The sequence below is a fragment of the Gouania willdenowi genome, chromosome 9, assembly GCF_900634775.1.
Source record: "Gouania willdenowi chromosome 9, fGouWil2.1, whole genome shotgun sequence".
In the NCBI taxonomy this organism is placed as follows: Eukaryota; Metazoa; Chordata; class Actinopteri; order Blenniiformes; family Gobiesocidae; genus Gouania; species Gouania willdenowi.
Genome location: NC_041052.1, coordinates 37,317,296 through 37,336,309, shown reverse-complemented (window position 1 = coordinate 37,336,309; position 19,014 = coordinate 37,317,296). Strand labels below are relative to the sequence as shown.

General features: G+C 37.0%; 1 protein-coding gene across 1 annotated transcript; it reads left to right on the top strand.

Annotated features, from left to right (window-relative positions):
• Positions 1-4,818: 4,818 nt before the first annotated feature.
• p2rx2 (purinergic receptor P2X, ligand-gated ion channel, 2) lies at positions 4,819-17,533 on the top strand. Its single transcript, XM_028457781.1, has 12 exons — positions 4,819-5,081; positions 7,891-8,026; positions 8,115-8,186; positions 8,279-8,354; positions 9,465-9,561; positions 11,606-11,686; positions 11,762-11,915; positions 13,464-13,594; positions 15,336-15,426; positions 15,499-15,564; positions 15,657-15,734; positions 17,083-17,533. Exons 1-12 carry the CDS (start codon positions 4,942-4,944, stop codon positions 17,194-17,196), a joined length of 1,236 nt encoding a protein of 411 aa, XP_028313582.1. The 5' UTR covers positions 4,819-4,941; the 3' UTR covers positions 17,197-17,533.
• The last annotated feature ends 1,481 nt before the right edge of the window (positions 17,534-19,014 follow it).

The window sequence follows — 19,014 nt, the reverse complement described above, 5'->3', positions numbered from 1 at the left end:
GATGTAAGTGCCTGTTTTGCTAATTTATCAGTCGCTTCATTACCGCTTATCCTCGTGCTGGAATCCATAAAAACAAAATCTTGAAACGTCTCCTATAAAGTCTGTGCAAGTTTTCATAAACTTCATTCACCAAATCCTGTCTACGAGAAGACTTAAAATGTTGAATTGCCATTAGAACAGAGCTCGAGTCTGAACAGATTATTATTTCTTTCACTTGTGATTCTTCTATCCACTGTAACGCTGATAAAATTGCCAACATTTCCACTGTAAAAACTGCCTTTTCACTGCTACTTGAAGAGCTGGAATCACAAATGTAAAAGCTGTCCTTCCTAAGTTAGGATTCTTTGAGCCATCCGTAAACACTGATGTTCTCAACCGTTCCTCTACCAACACTGCCACATTCCCAACAAACTCTCGTGATTTTCCCTTACTCAAAAAACTAAAATCCACTGAGTACTGCCGGAAACAACCACGGAGAGTTAACAGTCAATGGAACAGTCGAAGAAAAGTGTTTTTGATCAATCTTCATGAACTTCGCAGTTTTCTGTCCTTTCCATGCAAAACAATCACGCCATACCCTCTCACTCTCCCAACACGGTAATAGCATTCTTACTGCAGAGTCACGATCCTCAGAATGTCCTTTAAGATTCACCCAGTAATTCATTACTAATTGCTTTCTCCTCAAGTGCAAAGGCCTCTCATCCATCTCAAACTGAAGGGCTGAGAAAGGAGAAATCCTGAAAGCTCCACCACAAATCCACAATGCACTTGATTGCACTACCTCAAGCTTTTTCAACAGACTTACTGCGGCTGAACCATATACACTACTTCCATAATCTAATACTGATCTAATCAGAGCTTTATATATCTTCTTTAATGCCGATCTACTTGCCCCCATCCCTCCCCAGAAAGACACCTCATCACATTTAGAATCTTCTTACATTTTGTTACAATATGATTTATATGAACATTCCACGTTAATCCAGTGACCCAAAAACTTAAAAGCTTTCACTTGTTCCACAACTTGTCCATACATCTCAATAGTTGCATCAATCTAATTTTCCTTTTAAAAAACAGTGATTTAGTTTTCTCCACAGAAAACCTAAACCCCCATGAATAAGACCACTTTTCAGCAATATTCACGGCCTCTTGCATTTTTGTTGTTATATGGCAAATAATTTTCCCTCTTTTCCATAATGCAACAGCGACCGTCCAATACTACTATCAACCTGTTCAAAAACCATCATTTATCATAATAGAAAAAAGAATTGGACTTAGCACACTGCCCTGGGGAGTACCATTTTCTATAGAATACTGCTCAGACATCGCCATTCCAACTCTTACCTGAATATGGCTGTCAAACAAGAAATCCTTGATCAAATTAAAAGTTCTACCTACTACACCCATTTCATTTAGCACAATCATAAGCCCCTCCCTCCAAACCATGTCATAAGCCTTTTCTACATAAAAAAAGACTGCCATGACTGACTCTTTATTGGATTGTGCTTTCCTTATTTCTGTCTCTAAGCATACTACAGGGTCCATTGTTCCCCTCCCCTTCCTAAATCCACTCTGATATTGAGAAAGAATTCCTTTGCTTTCAACATAATACACTAACTGATCTGTAATCATCCTTTCCATTATCTTTCCCATGTGAGACGTCAGAGCTACTGGCCTATAATTGCTTGGATTAGAAGAATCCCTACCTGGCTTTCTAATAGGAACAATAACTGCCTCTTTCCATTTTTTTGGCAAAGAACCCATCTCCCATACTTTATTATAAACCCCAAGATTTTCCTGAGAGCCTTAGGAACCAGATGCTTAAGCATGCTATAACAAATTTTGTCCTTACCAGGTGAGGAGTCTGTGGACCTAGATATTGGGGGGCATCCATAACACCTCCACTGTCCTCTCTCCTCATGAGAGCATCTGGGTGACTTGCTTTAGTCTCCTCTCTTCCTCTTTTACCCATCTCTGTCAAATTATCAGAACTGTGACTTTTAACTAATGCTTTTGCAATCATTTCTCCTTTTTCCTCATTAGACACTGCTAACTCACCTTGCATCTTTAAAACTGGATAGTGTCGCTCTTTCCTGATACCCCGCATTCTCTTTATGGCACCCCACACTTCTCCTACAGGCGTAGTTTTACCAATTTTATCACAAAGCACCTGCCAACTTTGCCTTTAACCTTTTGAATAATCCTTTGCACAACAGCCTGAGCCTTTTTGTACTTTACCAAGTTGTCATACAGTAATTCATAGCTCTTCTCAGACGTCTAAACGCTGAATCCCTTACTTTAACAACAGCACTACTGTGGTTTCATTTTTATTTACCCACTGCTTTTAGTTATGGTCTGCCTCAATTAATATTGTCCGTATCTTACAATCAATAATTTCCTCCTTCAGGTTTACTTGATCATTCTCTTTCACTTATATTTCTAAAAAACTCTCATTTAGCTTTAGCAAAAATCCATCTTCCAGCGAAACTGCTCTGTGTCACAATCAAACTAGATTCTATTTATTATAAGGAAATGATCACTGCCCACGGTTGAATCTTCCACCACCTCCCACTCACACACACCAGCCATGTTTCTTGTAACCAAAGTCAGGTCAAGAGCAGAGGTATTCCCTGTGCGCACATCAATGCGGGTCCCTTTACCGTCATTTAAACAGACCATATACTCTTGTCCTCCAACAGCTCCTCCAGCACATTCCCATTAAAGTCATTCCTGGTTCCTCCCCACAATGTACTGTGAGCATTCAAATCTCCACATAACACCACCCTTCCATTATCCATCCCTTTCATTAGCAAAAGCTTATCCAGGTCCATCCTTTTACAAGGATTGTAATAATTAATCACTACAAGATTTCCACAGACACATACTCTTGATCCTTTCCCATGCCCAATTCTCTAAAAGGAACATCCTCCCTTATAAACATTGCACATCCCCCACCACCACCTTCACCCCGTCACATCTTATAGCAAATAAATCCATGGATTACAAAATCCAACCAAGGCCGGAGCCATGTTTCCTGAATACACACCAACTCCGGTTCACTGGGCAAGTCATCAATGTATTTCTTTAGCTCCTGGCCATTAGCCAACAGACTCCTAGCATTCCATTGCAATAATAGAACTATTAAAAGAATAAAAATATCATTATGTACATGGCCTCCCTGACCTGGCTTGATTATACAGGTCTTTGCTTACCTCCCCCCAAGTAAGTCCACTCAGGCCCAGATTACATTCTGCAGCCTTAACAATTATTTGAATTCTTTCTGACTTTGATTGCACATTCATAGTTGAATTTATTGCAGCTGTTATGAAAGTGACCAACTTCTTTAGATCCACCTTCACCACACTTTCCTGGTCTGCAGCCACTCGCTCCACCCTTAAGTTCACACCTTCATCCTTTTTAGCTTTTCCTCCACCTTCATTGACTATTTTGACGGCTTCTGCATAAGTGACTTTCTGATGACCTCTTACCTGCTGAATTTCTTTCTGCTTTTTTAACACCTCTCAGCCTCTATAATTCAATTCAATTCAACTTTATTTGTATAGCGCAATTTACAGCAAAGTCATCTCAATGCGCTTATCGAAATATAAAATTCATAATAAGAAAGAAAAAACCCAACAAGATCCTGGCCCCAGTCCATCTCAGGGCAACCCACACATAGACAACCACTCACACTCATGTTTACATTCAATTTAGAGACTCCAATCAACCTAACAGTCATTTTTTTGGATTGTGAGAGGAAGCCGGAGTACCCGGAGGAAACCCACGGGGAGAACATGCAAACTCAACACAGAAAGGACCCAAGTGTCCACCCCAGGGCTTGAACCCACAATCTTCTTGCTGTGAAGGCGACGTGCACTCAAGTTAATGGATTCCTCACTTCCAATTCATGGGACTTTAGGGTGCCGAATGTAAAAACTCGGCCACTGTTTTATAGCCGACATATTTTGAACATTTAGCTCACTTTCCTCACATGTAGCTCATTTTTCTTTCATTCGAGACAATATTTATATTAACAATGATATATAGTTATATATCATTGTTAAAAATGTGTAAACATGAATAATAAATCTAAATGTATATGCTAAATCTAAGTGTAAAAGTTAAAGCAAATTGTTAAATCTAAATTTAAATGTTAAATGTAAATCTAAATGTCAAATCTAAATCTAAATTTCAAATTGATTGCCAAGTGTAAAGCTACATTTCCACACAACCCGCCACTCACTGAGCCACAGACGGTGGTGTGGGCGGGACCTCATGATCGACAGGCACTGACCAGTCCACTTTGCATAATTTCTAAACATTTACATTTACCATTTAGATTAAGATTTAGATTTAACATTTAGATTTTAATTTCATACTTACATTCACATTTTTTACATAATGTTATGGAACATGCTGTTTTACATGAATTTCGGTCTTAAATGAAAGAAAAATGAGGTAAATATGAAGAAAATGAGCTAAAGAAGAATGGTATTTTCCTGGACTATGCCAAGTGTTAAGTGTGGTGGAGGCAAATCTAAAAATAATTCAGAAATTTAAAACATTATTGCCTAAAAATTCCTTCTTGTCCAAACAACAGACAATACTAGGACTAAGTATCTTTGCCTGTGAGAAAAATATCTGATAAACTAAATAAAAAGATATATATTTTTCAACAAATTCTCACCATTGATCCCTAAACATACACAAAAGCATACATTTTCAGAAATCATGATGATAGAAAGGCTTTAGGGGGAATAAAAGCCAGATATAAACCACACCCCCAATCCATTTACTCAGTGGGATTGTGCAGAGATGACCAACAGAAGGGAGGGAGGAGGAGGAACCATGAGAAAAACAGAGAGCTAGACAGACACTGTAGAGGGAAACACTTGGGTAGAACCTTTTCATCTTAAATGTGAAGACTTCCTTAAAGTCACCATGGGATTGCGTCGTTTTATAAAGGAGTATTTTCAAGGTTTCTGGGACTATGAGACCCCCAAAGTGATGGTGGTTAAAAACAGAACTCTTGGGGTCATTTACAGAACTGTGCAGTTTCTTGTCATCACTTATTTTGTCTGGTAAGTTTTTATGTTTCTTATATTTGCATGTTTGCACTCCAGAGGGATGATTGTAGATTTTTTTTTTTCCCCCACCATTTTGGACCACACCTTACATCATTAAACAATGATTATGTATGTATGTAACTCTGATCTTGTATCTATTTTTATTAAATATATATTATTGAAGAGAAATATAAACACGTTTATTCTATTCTAATGTGCTAAATAGAAAAATATAGTAAAATGAAAAAACTTTACATACATCATTTTTCTCATTTTCTATGTTATTGTATGAATGTCTGTCATTTAAAATGATCAAAAGCAATGATTGTTCATTTTACATCCAGCACACAGAGGGACGCACCTTTAACTTATGATTTTATTGAGTAGTTTTAATTTGAAATTAAATCAAGTTGAGAAGGAGAAGCTTATTAGGAGATAGAGATAATATTGGTGACTATTTTATTGGGTTTCCATCTCTTTATATCTGAAGATTATGTTCAGCGCAGTAACACATCAGGTGCCCGATGTCAAACTGTTTCCTTAAAAACATGACTTCACTGGGATGACCTCTGGGATATAAACTCAATCCAGTACAGTGATGCAATGAAATAAGACGTGTATCCTTCACCTAACTGGTCTAGAGGCAGCAAAGAAGCTATAGAAAGCACGAGGCTGGGAAGAGATAAAGAAAATATTAGAAAAGAAAAAATAGATTTTAACTGGGGGCAAAAAAAGGATGAGGAAAAACATTTGAAATAAAGGAGGAATAAAGAAACGAGGGGTAAAGAAGGCCTTTATTTATTTTCCGTTATTTATTTATCCTTTTTCCTTTGACAGTTAATAGAAAGTTACTATTATTCATCTGTTTGTTTCTGTGTTGGTCTTGTCTGTTGCAAAAATATAATAATTAAAACAGGAAATTAGACTTCGATATTATACACCTACCTGAGTCGATAATAAGCAAATAAGACTTTAAGGCCATTCTGAAGGTAAGAAGGCTGTATTTTTCAACCTTTGGGTCATGACCCCATGTGGGGTCACTTCAAATTAAAATGGGGTTGCCTGAAATGTCTAGTGATTAATAAAAATGGATTACTGAATAAAAATATATTCAATAATTAATGTTTTTAAAATTATTATTCTTTTTCAAATGAAAACACAGCATACGATTTTAGATAACTGTATTATGTACTTTATTAGTTTAAATGAAATGCAGAACAAAAAGAGAAAAAATGAAAAAAAAAAATGAATAAATGAAATACAGTATGAAAATATCTGAGTTGGTACATCTTGTCACTTTTGTGCACAAATCCTGGTTACTCTCTATTTGTAAAACAATATAACTAACATCATTAAAAACTAATTCGAGAAAAAAAAATATTTTGTAGGATTTGGGTCCCTAGAAATTTGTCATATAAAAATGGGGTCACAATCAGAAAAAAAAGGTTAGGAACCATTGCAATAAGGGCTCCAACTTGGTACGACCAAGCTCGACCTTATACGTAAGTAGACAGTAAGTGTTTTTTAAAGGTCCAGTATTATTTTTCACCTTTCTCCATTTGTTCTAAGAACCCCAACAACATAGTGTTTGAGGTTTATCTTCCTAAACTCGCCTGTTTTACGGAGTTTTAGCCCTATGAAAATTATTTTTTATGACCACTCGTAAAAACATGCCATTTTTGGTCCGTCATGCATATGAATGAGTAGGCGTGTCTGTATCATTAACTGATGTTACCCCTGGTAAACAGAAACACCTACTTTTTAGGGCCTCCAGAGCAATTTGGACTCTACCCAGGAATGATGCACATATTCGGACTCGGGGAGACTAGACCTTTCCGCTGATACCTTGTTCGACCCAATCCGAGCACTTTTGATAAATCGATGGAAAAGACTTCCAGGCCCCACCAGCCAGGACTGTACCCAGGGACAAGGCACCTTGCCCTGTCAAAGGGGCACCAGAGATGCCCCTGGCCCCATTGATGGGTCTCTGAGTGACCGACACTGACTTCCATGCTGGGCCTTCAGTGGGCACAATTAGGACTCTAGCCAAAAACCGAACACATACTCAGGCTCAAGAAATAAAACCTGTCCGCTGATACCACTTTTTTACCAAAATGAGGCCTTTTTTGTGGCCCAAAAATTGTGCGTTTTGGCTCTAGCGGGTGCAATTCGGACTCGGGAAATGATGCACATATTTGGACTCGGGGAGAACCAGACCTTTCAGCTGACATTTTGGCCTCTATTTCCATTTCGCTTGGTACATGACCAGCAAAGATAAAATCCAGCCACTGGGTCCATAGAGACTCTGATGGGGGGGGTGAAAAATATATTTGTCCGTTATTCAATGCAGCCCAAAACAGTGCAACTTTTGTGACAATGTCCTTCGTTTGCCATGTTTGTTTTACCTGTGAGGTAGTTTGAGAGATAGCTGGAGCTCACATTCTTATGCAGGGTAGGAGGAGCCAGGATGATCAGGAGGAGGAGTTTCTCCCTTATGAGTCATAAGAGGGGAAAAATCCAACTCGCCTGTTTGGAGCTGACTTTTTACAAAATGTGGAATAACAAGGGAGGGAGGAAACAAAACTTTTTCAACTTTTGTCCTCTAAATGCGGCTTAAGGAATGTATATCACTGGAGCAAAACCATTCTGAATTGAATCTTTCATAATACTGCCCCTTTAATATCTTTGGTTTGGTGCGTCATACGCTCCATCTAACATTTCTTGTATCCAGCCTAAAGAAGACTGAACGGAGCATTTGTAACTTGACCCATTTTATAACTGCTGACGTCATGACAGAGAGCCTAATACTTCCTCTGTCTGTCAGGTATGTGTTTATAAGTCAGAAAGCATACCAGGAGAGTGAAACCCGCCCAGCGAGCTCCGTGTACACACTCATGAAAGGCACAGCAGCTCATGGAGATGTTATCCTGGACATGGTGGAATACGCTCGACCTCCTGAGGTGAAGCTCGTAACAGCTATTACACAACATGACATTGCTTTTTGTTTTATCCAAGCACAGTATTCACTTATATTCCTTTTTTCCCCAGGGTGGGGATGTGATTAGTACAATATTGAGAAGAGAATTTACATATGATCAGAAGCAAAGCACCTGTGCTGAGGTGAGAGCTCCTGTAAAGGAATATTTTTGCAGTCATGTGACAGGTTGTATTAGTTACTAAAGCTCCAGCATTAATGCCTGATTTCCTTTTAGTATTTCAAAGTGGCTAAGGCCAACTGCACTAAGGACTTGGACTGCGTGGAAGGAGAGGTGGACTTTGACGGACATGGTATATGCTCTATTCTAATATTTTCACCAGCATTTATGTATTTCTTTGTTTGTCTCTTAGCAGGATTAGGTCAAAAGTAATTAACGGATTTCAATAAAATTTTAACCAAAGAAAGACCTTAGGCCAAGCATGGAATATTCCCTTAAGTTTTTGAAAGGGGATCCGGATCAACATAGTGTAATTTTATGTAATTTCAACAAATTTTCAGGTCATCTCATGCACTTTGGTCTCAAAAAATTCTAAATTTTTTTACCAATTGTTCAGTACACACTGTAAATCCTTAGTTTGATTGGATGAACACTTTTTGAGATATGGCCAATTTAGTTAGTGGTGTACGAGTCCATATTTTTCTTCCATTTTCAGCTTCTGATATCTCAGGAACTACACCACATTGGAAACTGAAATATGGTATAGTAATACAGCTCCACCTACTCTCACAGAATATACAGAATATCTGCTATACTGTACATCCTATCTGGTGGACAAGGTTTGTCCGGGTTTCAGGCTGGAACATTTTTGTGTCTTCAGTAAATAACTTAACATATGCCTCAGCTCCCTGTGATCTGATCAGCTGGAGCTATGTACAGAGACTGTTCACATCACTAATGATTAGTCACATATACAGTATGCATTGGTTCTTGGGTGACAGTCTCTTGAAATTAGAATTACTCTTTTCATTGGTCATTAACTGCATGTGGGAATGTGATCTCTTTTTTAATTTACAGTATAAAGATTACTCTTTCTTGGGATATAAAACACATTTACTTTATGCAACTTCTTCATTTTTATTTTGTAACCCAACTTTGGATTATTTCACTACTTGAGAATATTGAAAATTCTTTACATGAGGCCACTGTAGCTTGTTTCTATGTCTTATAATCATTTATTGTATATTGGTATTTCACTAGTAACATAAAAACTTTAAATTGCAGAAACTGTAGAACATGAGAAATCTGTTCATAATCAATATTGAGTTTTTGAAAATAAATGTTTTTCTGATGCAATGGTTTTTATATTTTTCATGTTTTATTGTTTATTAGTTTTTCACTAGTAACATAAGAATAAAACGTGTTGTGCTTTAGCTGCTGAACACTGTTGATTTGGTTACAGGCAGAAGGACGGGCAGGTGTGTTCAGTACTACAACTACACCTTCAAAACATGTGAGATCCAAAGCTGGTGTCCCATAGAGGAGTATGCTGTTGTACGGTAGGCACATGACACTTAATGCCTGGATTTAAATCAGTTAAAGAATTATTTTATTTAAATAGGGACGATACAATTTCACATTGTTCCAATAGAAGCAAATGCAACTAATGTGTTGTACAAAGAGTTTAGCTATTGCTAATTTCCAACTATGGTCATTTTTGGGCTTTTACATAGCATAATATCACCTCTATCATAAGCACTAGCTTGTGCTTTTTGAGGGTGAATTACTGTATGTCTGGACTCCAAAGTCCCACAGTGTCCGATATCAGGCGACAGGGACTATTGGTATGACTGACCAGTACCCATCATTCAGCAGTTTGTTGACCATTTAATTAATTAGGAATATGGAGTTAAAATCATGCCTAAACCTCACAAAAACTTCACAAACACAAACACGGACACTTCAAAAACAAGCTCTGTGGTTTGCAAACAGAAAACAGCATTCACAAACAAAGCCTTTTGTTTTTTCAAATAAGAAACGTACCTATCAAAAAATACAGGACATTTTACACATAGAAAGTGTCTTAAAGAGGACATATTATGAAAAATCTTATGAAAAAAATGCAATTTTTTTTTTTTATCACATATGAGGTAACTTGAGTGTCCATCAGCACACAAAATGTGAAAAAAACCATCCAGTCGTTTGTTTGTGGTCTGTGTAAGTCTTATAACATAGAGAAAATTGCTCCGTTTCAAACTTTCTATATTTGTGACGTCACAAGTAAAATCGGGAATCAGTGTTGCCAGATCAGATTGACAAATTCCAGCCCAATCACATCCTAGAACCCGCCCATTCCAATAAAAACAGCCCAAACACGAACCACGAATCTGACAACACTGTGTTTGTGACACAATGTGACACAACGGTTCTGACTATCACCTTGAATGGACTTTTCTGTAATCTCTACATGAGATGATGACAATAAAGCAACGTAGCAGCTCCGGTAAGTGTTTGAAACAGCTGACTCAGCTGATGAATCTGCTGTTGCTGCACGGCTCATACACATCATGAAACAGTGTTTTTCTGACTCACATTCACAATATCCGCTTAAATATCCATGTGTTTTACTGTAATGTGCAGTTTTTTGGCTGTAAACAATAGCAAAGAAAGTTGCTAATGATCAGCTGTTGTGTGGAGTCCGCGTCTATAGACACGCCCACTCAAACAGCTTAGTCTTAAGAATTAGTGAGAAAGTCACTTTTCAGAGGCTAAAACTCCAGAAAACAGGCGGGTTTGGGAAAATAAACCTCAAATACTATGTTGTTGGAGTTATAACAAATGGAGATGTTTGAAAAATAGCATAATGCGTCCCTTTTAAAATACACAAAAACTGTTCAAGAACTACAAAAACCTTTACGTGTCTTTCGGCACAAATCTTTGAATGGATTTTATTTTGCAAATAAGAAACATTCCGATACAGTACGTTTTACACATAGAAAAGTGTCTCAAACTACAAAAAAACGTACAAAAAAACAATTCAAGAACTACAAAAAACTAAGAAACGTACCTTTAAAAAAATCAGTTCATTTAACGCGTAGAAAAGGGCCTCAATCTACAAAAAAAGTACAAAAACTATTCAAGAACAATGAAAAACTGTCACCTGACTTTTGGCACAAATTTACAAATCCACACACAAATATCAGTAAACTTTCTAATAAAATTGTGTTTTGTACTTGATGGATGTTTTTTGTAGTTTGAGACATGTTCCTTTGCATGTGTAAACCATGCTGTATCGTTTGATAGGTACGTTTCTTATTTGCAAAACTAACCACATTAGTTTTTTTTTGTGTTTGCAAACCACACTGACTTTGTTTGTGAATCGTTGGGCATGTGTAGAACATGTCACACGTGTTTGTGAGGTTTTAGCATGATTTGAACTCCATATAGGAATCTCTCTATGCAAACTGGGGGCCCCTGCACAGCATCTTGCATCGGGGCCCCTAGAAACGGCTCTGCATGTTTGTGTCCAAACCACTCAAAGAAAACAACTAATCCCAGCTGCTTAAACTGACAAAACCAATAATCAACTGTTGTCCTCCACAGAGAACCACCATTGGTGGAAGCCATCAATTTCACTGTTTTCATCAGGAACTCCATCCACTTCCCTAGATTCAAAGTGCTGAGGTAGCGCACTCTGCTGACTCAGCTTCTCAAAGCTGCAGCTGCTGTTCAGGGATTACATGCTTGTTTGTTTTGCAGGGGAAATATTAAAGATGTCTCCAACAAGCGTGGCATGCACAAATATCTCAATAAGTGTCATTACCATGAGGAAAAGGAGCCGTACTGTCCAAACTTCCGCCTTGGATACATCGCAAGCAAAGCAAGAGAAAATTTCACTGAACTCTGCAAGACTGTGAGTAGGAGGTCTGGACTTAAAACTTACCTCTGCTTTAACAAATTTGTTTAAGGATAAGAAAAGAACAAATGTAAAGAAAGACATAAAAGTCAAGTATCATATTAGATGGCTGTGTTTTTAATTCCCCACAGTCTAAAGTGTCCTATATGTAATACAGACATGGGCAACTGATGGTTTGGGGGCCACATTGCGACCCTAAATCAAAATTTGTGCAGCCCCCAAAGTAAATGTACCAAATGAGTTGAAAAAGGCGCACAAAAAAGAAAAAAATACACAAAACGGCTCCAAAAAACATACGATATTAAAGAAAAATACACAAAAGGGACAACAAAAACGACACAAAATGTCACCAAAAAACATACATGACATAGAAAACAACTAAATTAGACAGAATAACTGAAAAATAATTGAAAAACATCTAAAACGACCACAAAAATATGGAAAATGACTCTAAAAGCACACATAACCACAACAAAAACGACAGAAAAATTCACGAAAACAATAAAAATAAACAAAACAACAGAAAAGTAACAACATATGAATCCAAAAACACACACTAACCTTTGTTGTTTTGTTGTGTTAAGGCTCATGTTCCTCATTTGAAATTTGAATTTGAAATTTATTTTGGCAGTCTTCAGAAGAAAAAGAACACGTTCTGCATGTATGTGCGTGACATGTTCATAAAATCAATATTTTATTTATAATAAATGTACACTACTCCACACATTTCATCAATTGAATTTGAAATCATACAAAATATAGTGACAATATTTAAATTCATAATATACTCCATCCATGTTTATTGAGTAAGTATTCATATGTTTTATACCATTATATACATATTATATATTATTGCTGCAATAGGTACAATTGTTGCTCTTCTTTCTGATACTTATTAACAATAAATGATATGAAAATCTTTTTAAACTGGTTTATGTTATGCTTTGTTTTATTTCATCCAGTTCCATAATTTAACCCCTGCTATTGTTATGTTACTCATCATGTTCAATGTTGTTCTGGCATTTTGAAATGTAGTTTACCTCTCTAAATATATTTTCTGCAACCCTTTTAGAAGGGCACCATCGCTTGCTTCATATAAATCATTTGAACAGTTTTGAGTTGAATTATGTCTGGGAATTGTCTTTATTCTAATAATGACATGAATGTTGATCATGTGACCCTCAGATCAGATACAATGACATTGTTTGTGGACTTAGGGTTGGGGTTAAATATTGCCTATCTCTGCTGTAACGTCATCGCTACCCGATGTCTAGAATCTAGGTCACATGTGAGTTTCATTCATTTTAAAACTGTAATACAGATGACGTCACTGTGTGAACAATATAATAGAAAACTATTTTAAAACAACTGTAAAGACGTGGCTGTGAACAACTGATCTATCAATTGACGTTACACACAAAACAGTTCATTTCCAAATTGACATTCCATTACTAAATACAGTAAGTATCAGATTTCACATTAGTGTTTATTTCCTAGTCGCTGTGTTTGGATCACAGAACACGTGATTGTGTGTTGTGTGCTCAGGGAGGAGTGATTGGCGTTTTCATCAACTGGAAATGTAACCTGGATCTGGATCCTTCACACTGTAAACCTACGTATGCATTCCGTCGTCTGGACCTGCGAAAGGATCAGTCCACGTCAGGTTACTACTACAGGTTGGTGATGAGCTTTGAAATCTATGGAGTTTTATTTAATGAGGTGGTATCCAGGGTTGGGGTCAATTACAATCTTCATTTATACATGTTCAATTATAACTCAGTTATGATTACGGTGACCAGCAATTTTTCAATTTTTTTTTTTTTTTTTTTTTTATTGAAGAAAAATAGAACATTTTACATACAATTTTTTTTTTTTTTTATGCAAAATTCTTCTTTTTTTTTTTTTTAAACGACATACAAGGACAAGACATACATATACAAACTCGAACCCCCACATCCTTACCCTAACATTCCCCTAGCACACCTCTTAAAGGGAAAAAAACTAGATTGAATATAATAAAAAATTGACAGAATATTTAAAACAGGTTCTCAGTCAACATCAAGATGGCATTCTGTACTTTTGATATATGAAAAGAAAGGATTCCAAGTTTTTCCAAAGGACTTCTCAGATCCAGAGAGGGTCAGCCTGATTTTTTCCAATTTTAAGGAGCATTTTTTCAATTTAAAACTGTCATTTTAATTTTTCCTCTGAAAGTCAATTACAATTGCGTTCTCACTTACAAAATTTCAAATTCAATTAATCACAATTACTGAGCCTTTAATAAATAATTCAATTTAACGTAACCTTCCTCTCGTGTTAGCATCTCTTATGATAACAGATCAGTTTTGACCCATGTCTTAAATCAGTTGTAAAATACACTAAAACTATTATCTATCATCCAATTTGTTTTTCATGTCTTGGTTATATTGATAGGCTTCCTCATCAATGGAAATATTGGTTTTCGTATTTTTGGTGTGGGCGTCTAAGCCTTTCCTCTGTCAGAATACTCAACTCAATTCAACTTTATTTATACAGCGCATATTACAACAAAGTCATCTCAAAGCGCTTCACAAAATATAGAGTCCATAGAAAGAAAGAACGAACCCAACAAGATCCACGTGATCAAGCATTTAGTGACAGTGGGAAGAAAAAACTCCCTCTATTTTATAGGAAGAAATCTCCGTTAGAACCAGGTTCAGAGGTGGCAGCCATCTGCTTTGACTGGTAGGGGTTATTGAACAGAAGGACAAACAGGATAGGATAGAAGGATAGACCATCCAAGTGTTCCAGACTAGTTGAGCCGTGAACCATCGATCTGGAACCACCAGCTCCAGCATCAAGACACCTGAAACAGAAAAGAGAGCAGAGGGCGAGGAGAAGGCACAGACCGCAGGAAAAACATGATACACTCGTTCCAAGTGGTTAGTTTAATATTAATATTAAACGTCTTGCAGCCTCCACCATGCTGTGAAATGCTACCACTACAGACAAGGTTTTGTTTTGTACTGGTCCTAAAGAGATGTGACAGGTAGTGGGAAAAGTTGATATGAAACTACATATACAGTATGTGTGCAAGCCAAAGAACTGTAACATGGTTCCACGGGTTTGTATTTAATTCAGATGTAATTGGCAGTTTTTATTGAATTTCCATGTCAATTACAGTTACAATGTTAATTATCGGAACTCAATTACAGTTCAATCATGATTACACTAGCGACATATTTTTCACTTACAATTACAATTATAATTACGCCATACATGTAATGAATTATCAATTACGCTATTACTATATATATATATATATATACAGTATATATATATATATATATATATATATATACAGTATATATATATACTGTATATATATATATATAAAATTAACCAAAACCCTGGTGGTATCTGTCGTATACTCCTCAGATTTGCCAAGTATTACGATAAGAATGGAGAAAAGTCTCGCACACTCATCAAAGCCTACGGCATCCGTCTGGATATTATAGTTCATGGACACGTAAGCCATCCGTCCTCCATCATCTGTATTTTCAGCCTCATTGAGCTCACTCTCATTACTCTGTTGTTCCAGGCAGGTAAATTCAGTCCCATTCCCACCATCATCAGCACAGTGACCGCCCTGACTTCTGTTGGGATTGTAAGTCACAATCATTTTTTCCACTATTTCCCATGGCATGTCCTGCTTGTTCCACCAACGATTCACGTTTCCTTTCTTATGTTTCCCGACAGTGTACGATAATCTGTGACTGGATCATGCTCACATTTATCGACAAGAACGAAGTCTACAGTGAGAGAAAGTTTGACGAGGTAATCATTCATAAAGTTTGTCTTTACGAACGTGTTATCGTCTCTCACAAACCAACTCAAAAATATGGCAAAGTGATGAAAATAAGTTAAAATATGGCAAGTTTAGTGTAGTTGCAGAAAAAGGGTAAAAATAAGCAGAAATGGTCTCAAATTGTTCAGAAAATATTTCTAGTTTCTTGAAGGCATCTGGCGATCCCTTCCCAGTGGTCCTGACCCCAAGGTTGAGAACCTCTGCTCTAGATGATGATTAAATGAATGTCAATGTTAAAAAAAAATAACAAATGCTGATCCTGATCCTGTGGCTATGGAGCTTAGTAGTGATATCACGCTGACAAAGGCAACGAATGTGCCCTGAGAGCCACATGTGGCCCTTAGGTAACTCTGTGTAACCCCCCCCACAAAAAAAATGCACAAAATGAAAGAAAAATACTTAAAAGCACAACAAAGATATATCTTTGTTGTGCTTTTAAGTATTTTGCACAAAAATGATGCAATAAACACACAAAAACTACTTCAAAAACAGACATTAGGACAACAAAAATACAAAAACCATAAACAACAAAAATGCATAAAATGACTCCAACAACACACAAAATGACAGAAAAATACACAAAAAGTCTAAAAAGTACAACCAAAACACTAAGCAGCAAAATAAAACATACAAAATGACTCAAAAAGCACATTGACATAAAATACACAAAATGACAACAAACGAGGTGAACACTTTGTGTAAAGCGCTTTGTGTCCGGTATATAAAATCTAATGCATTATTTGTGCAAATGCTCAGCTAATGCTAACTAATTCTAGGCTAATGCCAATGCAAATTAATGTTAATGTTAGATTAATGCTAAGTTTGTGCTAATGCTTGTTTAATGCTAATGCTAATTCAAGTTAATGCAATTTAATGTTAATGCAAGCGAATGCTAAGTTTATGCTAATGCTAGGTTAATGCAGATGCTAATTTTAGGCTAATTCTAATGCAAGTTAATGCTAATGCAGGCCAATGCTAATGCAAGTTTTAGGCTAATGCTACTGCTAGGCTAATCCTATGCTAATGTAAGGCTAAAGTTAGGCTAATGCTGAGCTAATACCAATGCTAGGGTAATGCTAAGCTAAGCTAATGCAGTGTTCCACAACGTGGGCAAACACCTGCATCCTCACTGGCATTTTCTTCAGGAAATGAACATTTTCCAGTTGATATTTTAGGAGGGGTTTGCATGTTCTCCTCATGCTGGGTTTCCTACAGGTAGTGCAGTACTTAGACTCTGAACAGTAACAAGTGTTTCAGAAGATGAATGAGTGAATGGTGTCACATGTTTCCTGACAGATTTGATTTGTGGTTGAACAGGTGATCAAGGAGCCGCCACAGTCCAACTCCACCAATCCCGTCTCTACAGAGCTCAGCTTCATCAACAGCTTCGGCTCCGTTCACTCAGACCTTTCAGACGGCGTCCCTCTGTGACGTCACACGTCTGCTGCTGGGCCCTCACGGACCCCGAGGTGACGACCACTGGCAGTGGCTGCTCCAGTGACAAAGTGGGACAGAAACAGACGCCTGTGGTTGGTCTGTGAGAGACAGAGTTGATCTATCAGCAGCTTCAGCATCATTATCAACCTCATCAATGGTACAGTAGCTGTGCATAAGACAAACATCAGCGGCCGCAGCTTCCTGTTACTTTTGTTAGAACAGGGGTTCTCAACCTTGGGCTCGTGAGACACTGGGAGAGGGTCGCCAGATGCCTTCAAGAAACTAGGAATATGATTGGAACAATTTGAGCCACTTGCCATATTTTAACCAATTTTGGTCACTTTTTCTTGCCAAACTTTTACTGCATTTTTGCTACATTACATCAAATTTCAATGCCTTTTCTGCACATTTTTTTTCACCCTTTCAAGACATTTTAGGCACTTATAAACCCTTTCCACCACTTTTCTCACCTAATGTTGCATATGTTGACCCATTATTGTATTATTTAACCACATTCACGTTTTGTCATACCCATTATTTGCCAGTTTAAACAAATTGTTCCTACTTTTAAGCCAACATTGACACTTTGAAACCTTTTTACTACTTTTTCTGTCTGTTTTTGGCCACTTTCATTTGCAAATTATAACCAATTTTTGTGGTTTCTAAAATCCCACCTCGTCACCACCTTTTCCATCATTTTTGGTCACTTTAAACACATTTTATTTTCTGATTTAAACAAGGATTCACATCCTTAAGATGACTACATACCGGTACTATGGCACAAATAATAATAAATTATTATATTCTTATGCTTACTTTTGCCAATTTACCCCCATTTATGATTTGAAATGCCTATTTTATTCCAGTTTAAAGTAATTGTTGCTACTTTTTTAACTACATTACATGTTTTATGATTAAAACAAGGATTTACATATTTAAGATGACTTTATACTATGGCACAAACAATAATGAACTTCCTGTATAACAGTGGATATTATTCAAATTATTAAATCAATAAATAAATGTGGTTATCACAGATTCATAGAACAATGGACCATCATTTTACTGACTTTATGGATGGACCCCAAAAATCTCTCCCCTTTATTCCCCCTTATAGATGGTCCTGTCTCCACGTGACTGTGTTCAACCACCTTCAGGTACAGTGGGGGTCCCCATTCCTGGTTTCTGGCACCTTTATTTTGGGGGGTCAGGGGCTGAAAAGGTTGAGAACCACTGTGTTAGAACATACTCACAACTTTTACAGTGTTTCTTCTTCTTCTTCTTCGTATGAAGGAAAACTAACAACGGAGAAGAAATCATAACCGTCACTTATACCAAATACAAGTGTTTTCCACACAATGCAGATGTTCACTTGAATGATAAATGCTTTTCTTTGCCTTTATGTGTTGATATGAGATGATTTCTTTAACACAAAATATAGCATTTTTTTTAATTTATTTATTTTTTATCATTAAAATCATATTGAACAAATATGCTCTTGTGCTGTCGTTCTTTGCGTCTTTGTAACTGATGAGGAGGAGGAGGAGAAGAAAGAGGGAAAAAGTGCTCAGAGGTGCACAAGGAGAGCAGTGAAGGGTAATCAAATAACGCAGACATTTCCCATAAAATGGTTCCCACTAACAAGATTGTGGGGAAGTGTGAATCCATCAGTGGTGAAGAAAGACTTAAAGACTCAAGGCTAATGGATCGATATCCACCATGATGGACGGAGGAGGAGCACTGCTAGTGGAGATCTGACCAGTGGAGACCACGTACATGAAAATATATGGACAAATCAGTAAAGAGTAGATT

Bases quoted from the DNA above. Each gene is read 5' to 3' on its own strand.
- p2rx2 (XM_028457781.1), top strand. From the start codon at position 4,942: ATGGGATTGCGTCGTTTTATAAAGGAGTATTTTCAAGGTTTCTGGGAC. The intron at 11,687-11,761 runs GTAGCGCACTCT...TTTGTTTTGCAG, and splicing joins CCTAGATTCAAAGTGCTGAG to GGGAAATATTAAAGATGTCT. The intron at 11,916-13,463 runs GTGAGTAGGAGG...TTGTGTGCTCAG, and splicing joins TCACTGAACTCTGCAAGACT to GGAGGAGTGATTGGCGTTTT.